We start from the raw sequence: 9371 nt of genomic DNA on the forward strand, positions 1-9371 counted from the left end.
GGGTCATCTGGCAGTCTCCGGCCACCTAAATTAGGACCCGGAGACTGCCAGATGACCCTGCTCGGAGCGCCGCCCACCGGAGCAGCAGTGACGCGACGCTCGGCGAGGTAAGTAAGAAGAAACCTGACCAGCTCGAGACGCTGACTCGAGTATAAGCCGAGGGGGGCACTTTTTTCAGCACAAAAAATGGGCTGAAAAACTCGGCTTATACTCGAGTATATACGGTACCTGAATGAAGAATCTGCCATACTAGGCAACACTCGGGGTCTGACATGTCTAATCAGTATAGTGGTATCACAGAAGCCGGACATATGAAATAAGAAAATAATGGCTGGGACACAGAAGAACAATTATTTCCCGACTCACCGACGTGTGTACATCCAGATTCTGAACCTGTTGCTCGAATTTGTCCATCACAGCCGAGACCTTCTGCAGATCCATAGAGTTCAGAGCTTTGTCCAGAGCCTTCGTCACCTGAGCCATGTTCTTCGTCACCTGGTACAGAGACAGGAGTAAGGTCAGGATTATGAAAACTCATCGTTTTAAACTGAGCACATCACTCCAGTGGAAGTTTGGTAAAATGACAACCCTTTCCATGAAAAACGCCATTTATAAAGATCCCCCTGACTAGAACACAGCATGCGGGTAGAATTCAAATGAATGCCATTTGTGGCCATACCTCCACCCCAGCACATCACAGCTGTCAACTGAGGGGGCCAGGCCAGGCTCCCACTAACTCCCAGATATCTATGGGTGCCTTCCAATCATCCCATGTACCTGTGAATATCCTGTAGGGGTTGCAATTCCCAAAACCACTCTGGGATTTTCACCAACCTCTGTATAAGGTATAGCGGAGGACTGCGATGATAACTTTTGCCTTAAAGCCCAACTTTATCCAAAATAAAAAATGAAGATAAGTTGTGGCTGGAGTAGAGAAGAGTTAGAGCTGCTGATAGGTTTTAAATGTTGTCTGAAATGTTGTCTGTATTTCTAAATGTTGTCTGTATTTCTATAGAGACGGGTTCTCTTCTTCTTCTCTCCCGACACCCATCACCTGGACAGAAGTGATGCCATATATCCCTCATGGAAACAAACTGTAAAATCCTGACACACTATGCTAGATTATTTCTAAAGTATGTCTGTGTTCCTCATTCTTATGAGTGTCGGTGTCCCCAATAGAGGCATTTCCCCATTTCTGTGAATGCCTGTGTCCACAATGGAGGCATTACCCCATTCCTATGTGTGTCTGTGTCCACAATAGAGGCATTTTCCCATTTCTCTGGGTGTCTGTGTCCACAATGGAGGCATTTCCCCATTCCTATGGGTGTCTGTGTCCACAATAGAGGCATTTTCCCATTTCTCTGGGTGTCTGTGTCCACAATGGAGGCATTTCCCCATTCCTATGGGTGTCTGTGTCCACAATGGAGGCATTTCCCCATTTCTATGGGTGTCTGTGTCCACAATGGAGGCATTTCCCCATTTCTATGGGTGTCTGTGTCCACAATGGAGGCATTTCCCCATTCCTATGGGTGTCTGTGTCCACAATGGATGCATTTCCCCATTCCTACGAGTGTCTGTGTCCAGAATAGGTGTTTTTCCCCTTCTCATAATTTTCTAATAACCATTGCACATATGCACTGCACTTTCTCATCCAGACAATTACAACACACATTAATGTATCCGGTTATCATGCATTCATCCTTTTCTGAGCCACCGTACCCCCAGCTACAATCTGAAAGGGGTATACTGGGACATATGCCGCAGTGGCAAAAATTTGTGAATGCATTCTAATATGTAATTAATTATATACATAGTGTGCTGCTGCAAAGGATTTATCACGTACCCCTTTCATAGTGACTGCTGTCTGGACTTTAGAGGCGACTGCATCAACCCTTGAGGCCATCCGCAGCCAGTTCAGCCCCTCGTTCTTCTTCCGGATGGCATTCTCAGCATAGACCCGGGCAACCTCTACATTCTTCTGCTGCAGAGCCTGAGGAAGAAATGACAACAATGCTCAGTGAAAGCTCTGGACAGATACACACAACTTCAGTAAGAACAATTTTCAAGATAGCGTCCCTCTAGAGACAATGTGCCACCATTCCACGTCAAAGGTATCATCAGATCCTCCTACAAAATGACTGCTGGTGTCCAATCCTCCTGAGCCTTTCCGTTTGGTATTAACAAAAGCCATAATGGTTGTTTGAGACATTTCTCAACAACATCAGCTTAAAGCTGAACTGCAGGCAAATAGATAAATATTCAGCTGAACCACGTTACACATGGTCTTATCTATCAAAGAATTTGTTGTCTGGTGCAGTCAGTCTTGCAGCAAAGCTAGGTCCTGGAACGTAGAATACATTCCTAATCTGCTGATTGGACAATGAAGGAGCAGCAGTACACTGATGAAATCATTAATTAACTCTACTCCCTCATTCTCCTGTCAGCATGTTCCCCGTCAACACACATGCATAGTGATGCCTCTTACTTTTTCACAGTGTGAGTTCTACTATGTAGTGGATTACAGGATGCTGATAAAAAAAAAAAAAAGATATTCAAGTATCTAAACTTGCTGCATTTAAAAGAATATAACCTGACTTTTTTTTTTTACAACACCTAACTTTATCTCCCCACAGTTCAGCGTATCAGATGATCATGCGCACAGATACTGTAAACTGTAAAATAAACTTTTGCTTTAAAAACACATTCAGATGACATATGAAATTCTTTAGATGCATGCAGTACTAGAATGACGTGTAACACGCTCTTATCTCTGCCCCTGAGCAGAAATCCCAACAAGAAAACAGCGGCTGTAAATACCAGCACAGCGAAGAGCTAATATAAAAATTCAAACAGCACAAAAATGATTAAAGTGATATTAAAGCCTCTCTTTTCTTTTAAATGTTTCCTACAAGGAGACCCACCTTTGCTGGCGGCTGTTGCTGTTTTTCTTTAAAAGTTTTTAATTCCTTGTTTTGTAGTGGGTCCCCGCAGCAGGGGTGGCTGGGGGAGGAAAAAAGGTGCCGGGCAGTTCTTACCCTAATGCATTAAGGTAATAAAAAGCCCAGACCTTAATACTACTTTAACTTATAACCTGCCTCTTAAACATCCGGATTCCTCCTTCATGAACTGCAAAGGGCAATGCAGACAATTTTTTGTTCTGTTATCTTCTTACACAGGGCCCATCATTATTTTGCAGCCTATGACAGTTTTTCCCATTAGCTGACTGAACACAGAATTTTACAATACAGCTATGTACGGACTCGTGCCCTTGGTTTCAGAATCTCCAAAGCATGCTAAGCCCTGTTCATTTTATCAATGAAGGGGAAAAAAAGTGCCTAGAGGAAGATGGCCTGGTCACATGACTGCCACCTTATCACAGAGTGCTCTATGCAGGGACCTACACCACAACCTGCATTTTAGAAATGACTTGTACTATGCAGGCACAGCGAAGTATTTACTGCGGGAAATCTTTTGGCAGGCAGGAACAGTTCCCATGCATGTATTCCAGTCGTGTCTTTGGCAGCCAGCCTGCAGTTTAGTTGAAACATTTAAAAATAAAAAAGGTGAGACAAAGACGGGCTGCTATGGACAACACAGACACCTTTATACGAGAGTCTGAAGGTTTTCATTCATCCAGGTCATGGTATATAGGTAAAAAAAATAAGTTCCAGAATATTTATTCCCAGAGAATTTTTGTACAAGTCGTTCTGAATTGAGAAAGCTGGTTGGATGACCAGTGAAACGTCTTCAAGAAAAATACAGCAAGTCCCGTTGCCTTGACTTATTTGTTTACAGACACTTTATACAAGGGGCTTGTACTTTCCACACAGCAATCATCACCTTTTTCACTTTGGCATTCTCTGTGTTGGAATCCTTCTCCGCTTTCTTGGCGAGTTTCTCCAGCTGCTTGGCTGTGAACTGAAGACAATGGCAGGTTAAAGGGGAGCGCACCTTTACACCACTTCTTTTTAATGCAATGCTAGGACAACCACGTTGTATTCTATTTGTTGTCAAACTGTTGACGCTGTAAAGAGGCAGATTATTATACAGGATTTATGTAGCGCCAACAGTTTGCGCAGAGCTTTACAATACAAGAAAGACATTACACTTACAAGACAAGATGGTAAGGAGGGCCCTGCCCCTGAGAGCTTGCAATCTAAAAGGGAGGGGCAAGTGATACAAGAGGAGGTAGCTGTGTGGGGATGATCTATTTGAGAAAGAGATAGTTCAGTGGTTAGGTTGATGTGAAATAGGCTTTCCTGAAGAGATGAGTCTTCAGGGATCGCCTAAGACAGGGTAGGAGACAGATGGACAGGTTGGGGTAAGGAGTTCCAAAGGATAGGAGAGACTCTAGAGAAGTCCTGGAGGTGAGCATGGGAGGAGTTGACGAGGGGCAGATGATGAATTACACATTAGAGACGCACCATTTTTATCTGCAGTAATAAATCTGTCCAGTGCCAGGACCTCTATCAGCCAGTAAACATTAATAAACTAATATATTCTACAATATTCAGAGCTCTCCTGTTATATTTTATATGCTGCCGTTTATACCATTACCTTTCCGATCGTATCCTCAACGTGTAGCCTTCGCATACCTTTAAAACTTAAGTTGACCTTTGTAACCATCTTTCATGTTACATCCATATTTAGTTGGAAGAATAGGTCACCAGCACTCCAAATATTTAAAATGAATAAGTCCTTTTTATTGGACAAAAGTGTCACAGAGATCAAAAAAGAGCCGACGTTTCGGGGCCGCGCAGGGTCCCTTCCTCAAGGCAAGAGATTTTCCTATGTCTTGTTTTCCTATGTCTTCCTCCTTCCCCGTGTGTCTATAGTGATTCTGTATTTGTCTGAGTTTTTCTTTTCTTTTTTTTTTTTTCTTTTGTTCATGTATTTGTCTTTTGTATATTGCTGGTGAAAAATGATTTGTTTCATTATACTTTATTTATATATGTCTTATTCCTAAAACATCATGTCTTCTGTTCCCATAGCCTGATGTGCTCTGCCTGTGTGACATTGACACCAGTATAGTTGTTATATGCTGGTTTCCTCCGCATTTGAATCCTTGTACAGGTTGGCACATGCGCAATATGATAGAGGAGAGTTGTATCTTCCGATCACCATGGTTACGAATGACGCGTATTGTACGCGCCGATACTAGGCGACGCTGTGCACACTATTGGACATATGAATGTAATGCTACGGAGGTCATATACAGAGTACCTTTATGACGGATGACACACGGCCACAGCACCGATTCTGACCGCAGGACTATGGGGAGCATTCAGTAAGTAATCTGGACGTTTATGTATATTATGATTTTTAATGAGACTATGTATTTTAAAATATGGCGTTTTTCCCGCCGTTCTGACATCACTGGGAGTGTGTTTACTACTAATGAATTAACAACGTGGGGTATATATGTAGTATGTGGATGTTATCACATTGTCACATCTCTTGCCTTGAGGAAGGGACCATGCGCGGCCCCGAAACGTCGGCTCTTTTTTGATCTCTGTGACACTTTTGTCCAATAAAAAGGACTTATTCATTTTAAATATTTGGAGTGCTGGTGACCTATTCTTCCAATTGTGTATTTTGCACGGTGCCATCCGTGGAGTTACTACAAGCACCATCTTTGTCTACTGGCCGGGACTGCTGAAAGGTGTGCGGAGAGTATCCTCACCAATTGCCACATCCATATTTAGGGTACCAGCGCTGGTGCCGGTCTCTGATCCAGCACTGACTGCTGCAACGTCTTCTGTGCCCCACGGAGTCTGTGCGGGTGCACGCTGCCGGGCTGCCTGCATTGACTTACCCTGTGTCTTTTTCGTCTCCCGGCCGAAGATCTCCACTGCACATGTGCCCGCCCCATCATCCTTTGCAGCTGCCCGAGAATCTTCAGATCTTCTGACAGGAGGGCACAGGTACGTTTTTACCTTTTTGGTAACTTTTTTTGTTGTTCTTGCAAATATCTACTGCTTGCTAGCAATAGATATACACACAAAAAAACTGAGGGTTTAATTCTACTTTAAGGGGCAGTTAGATCTAACTCCAACTAAAGGCGGAATTTTGGCTGATGATTGATGCCATCACTGGGACTATACATTTGTGAGTCTGGAAAATGTAACAATTAATAACAATGTCTACTCACCTTTAACTGAAATAATGTATCTGTGAAAAGATAAGAAAACATCATGTTAGTGATACACCTCGGGTGAATGAGTCTCTAATTCCGGAGACAAATAACAAGACACACTGATCAAACTCACTCCATGCACCTTCCAGTCCAAGGTTTGAAGCCAATTCATTGGCCTGAACAACACATGCAGTTCTTGTTTCAAATGATATAATAAATAGGACCCTTTATGACTAGCTGGCAACTAAATACTCCAGCATGTGTATATGTAACAGAACTCTTGGGATTAGAAATGGATTAGAAAAATACCTCCGGGCAAAGTAAAAACTTTTGCTTACAGTGGGGCTACCCCTGCACTGCAAGGGTTAACTGCTTGCTATGTCCGGGGGACTCAAGTAAAGCCGTTTTACTTACTTGGTTCCTACTCCCACGGCGGTCAGCACTCGCCTCTCCCCCTCCACTCCTGATGATGGAATTCTTCTTGGTGTCCTCACGTCAAATGCAGGTCAATGGAGCTGAATAAGACGCAAGGACATCAGCGGTCCTTAGACACCAGCTACCAGTCCATCCTCCCTTGTGAAATGACAGGCAGGTGCACCACTTTAACCAATTGCACTATCCCTAGGTTTATTGCAGGAACATGATGGTTGTAACTTGGCCCCCTGGCCCCTCTGGGCCCCTATGTACCTGCCTAGTTGCCCGGTAGATGATCCAGCTCTGCTTTGGATCACGGAACACTGTAAGGACTTTCAATGACAGATATTATCTTACAAAGGTCTGCAAAATGCCATCGAGTTTAAAGGAGCAGTACACACTGCAGTTTAGTGGCCGTTTATGACCTACTTGGTTGTGTGCTGCATTTCTTTGGACACAGCAGGTCCTATTGAAATGCATCTGAACTGCGGGTGACGCAGGTCAAATGCAGCTGTGTGCATTGAATTGGAAAATGCCCATCAACATAAACCCTAAAGGTGCCCATACACTGGCTGAATGTAAGGGACTAAATTCACAGTATGTGGGGCTGTCGGCTCCCTTTCAGACGGCATTCCTCGATCAGCTGATCGAAGGAGATAGCTGGAAAATCTTCGTACAATCAGAGCCGGAAGCCAATGAGCTGCCCGCTCTGATTGGGTATTGAACAAGTGCCAGTTGCGATTTCTCGATCGTCACGCTGTTTGTGTCGATTGAGGAATTGCGTCAATTTTTTTCCTTCAGCCCGCGGGTTAAACGAAAAATCATTGACAGGTGTATGGCCAGCCTTGCACACATTCAGCTGCAATCATCACTCTGTGTATGGTCTGGATGAATTGCGCGTCTTATTTTTCTTAAACTGACAGTGGTTTGGTTTTGTAGTCACAGAACTGGTTAAATATGGGGAAGACAGAAGCCCCCTTAAAGGAAATCTCCACTGAGAAGAATATGCCGGCTGTCATTGCGGACCTGCTTTTGAAACGGCTGCTTTGTACTGCTGATTGAAATGATGCAACACTTTGGGGTTGATTCATAAATCTTTCACTCAGCATAGAGCTGGGCAAGTGCCATTTGCATGGGACTACCACCACTAGATGAGGCCGGGGCACATTGGAATTCCCTATGTTCCTCAGTGCCATCTAGTTGCGGTACAGCTGCTCGAAGGGCATTCGCCCAGCTATGTGCTGGGTAGAAGATTTATAAATCAGCCCCTTTGAGTCACTGATCTGGAACAAGTATGCAGTCCATAAGCTCTAACATTAACTTAACACAGGGCTGGATGAATCCCAGGAGCCAGGTGGCCCTTAACTTTTGAGGTTTCTCTAGTTGTTGCCAATGGAGCTGGCTCCTAAAAAAAAAAATTCTGCTGGCTCCTGGATTTGACAGGCCGCCTCCTGGGGTTGGACAGGCCGCCTCCTGGGGTTGGACAGGCCGCCTCCTGGGGTTGGACAGGCCGCCTCCTGGGGTTGGACAGGCCGCCTCCTGGCCCTAACATCTCTTACTGCATGTTTGTTCCTGGTCAGTGACAGTATCGAAGCTGGAGACAGTGTCGGAATTGGCAGCCCCTGTATATCTCAGTACAAGTTACCATCATACTATTTTTAGTAATCGTCTGATATAAGTCTAAAAATACTGCACTGTGTCCTTATGGGGATGCCAGTCTCAGGTCAGGTGACTAATGCTGATCAGCAGGAAAACCTGCAATAGAGAGCTTGGACCGCAGACACACCCGCGAACTCCATTGACAGCTTAGCCGAATGACTCATGAAGAGTCACGAGACCAGAGAGTGCCGGCAGAACCTGAAAGAGCTCTGACGTTGTGACACAATGATATCATCACTATTAAAATCACATGCAAAGTTTACACTCCCTATATACAGTATAGATAAAAAAAAAGCACAATGACATCAGAACTATAAAACAACTTAGCAAACAGCTAAGCAACAAAAAAAAAAAAAAAGATCCCTTGGAAATATTAGTAGCCTCGGCACAGGAACTACAACCGAGAAGCCATTCTTATATTATTATGTATGGCAAATGGTACCTTGCAGACTGCGAGGTCCATAAGTGTTCAATATGTTTAGATGGCTCCGGGTAGAATGGGGGGTGGGGGGGAGGGGTTAGCCCTGAAAAGAATTCTACAAATAAAAGTGAGCCACCGCCCTTCAACCTAACCCTCAACCCTAAATTAACCCTCAACCCCAGCAAAAGTGCCAATACACAGATGAATATTTTGGGTTGAATCAGGTGCCATGTATGAGGTTATGCATTAAAGCCCCTGACAAAGCTTCATCGGAGAACAAACCGTTTAGACAACTCTGCCCAATATGCGTCACGCTCTCCTCTATGCCCGGACAGATGTGCGTAGCGACGAAGGCTGGCCATTCACTGGTCTATTTTTTTCGTTCAACCCACGGGCTAAACGAAAAAAAATTAGACCAGACACCGCCATCACCACTAACAGCGTGTCAATCGAGGAATCCCGCTGATCACATACAGCGGCTGCCGACACCTTTCAGAATACCCGACCAGAGCGGGCAGCTCATTGGCTGCTGGCTCTGACCGTTCGAAAATTTTCCACTGGGCTCCTTCGATCGGCTGATCAAGGGATGCTGAGCGAAAGGGTGCCGACAGCACCACACACTGTGCGAGTTCCTCAAAAACCACCCGAAATTCACACAATGTACAGGCGCCCCAAGACTCTTCCCCAAGCAGCTTGGGGTTGTCATCATGGAAGAAAAAGCTTTTTACCCCCCCCCCCCCC

At 44.6% G+C, this 9371-nt stretch overlaps 1 protein-coding gene across 1 annotated transcript in view; it reads right to left on the reverse strand.

Annotated features, from left to right (window-relative positions):
* The window catches only part of CHMP1A (charged multivesicular body protein 1A), a 20113-nt gene that overhangs the window by 8478 nt on the left and 2264 nt on the right, over positions 1 to 9371 (reverse strand). Inside the window, exons 2-5 of the mRNA XM_018557345.1 lie at positions 6152 to 6171; positions 3841 to 3918; positions 1844 to 1990; positions 367 to 495 (exon numbers count right to left, since the gene is read on the reverse strand). Of these exons, the coding sequence (XP_018412847.1) occupies positions 367 to 495; positions 1844 to 1990; positions 3841 to 3918; positions 6152 to 6171 (374 nt within the window). The remainder of the gene's footprint in view (positions 1 to 366; positions 496 to 1843; positions 1991 to 3840; positions 3919 to 6151; positions 6172 to 9371) is intronic.

Source organism: Nanorana parkeri, unplaced genomic scaffold, assembly GCF_000935625.1.
Source record: "Nanorana parkeri isolate BGI_ZX_2015 unplaced genomic scaffold, ASM93562v1 scaffold280, whole genome shotgun sequence".
NCBI classification, from domain to species: Eukaryota; Metazoa; Chordata; class Amphibia; order Anura; family Dicroglossidae; genus Nanorana; species Nanorana parkeri.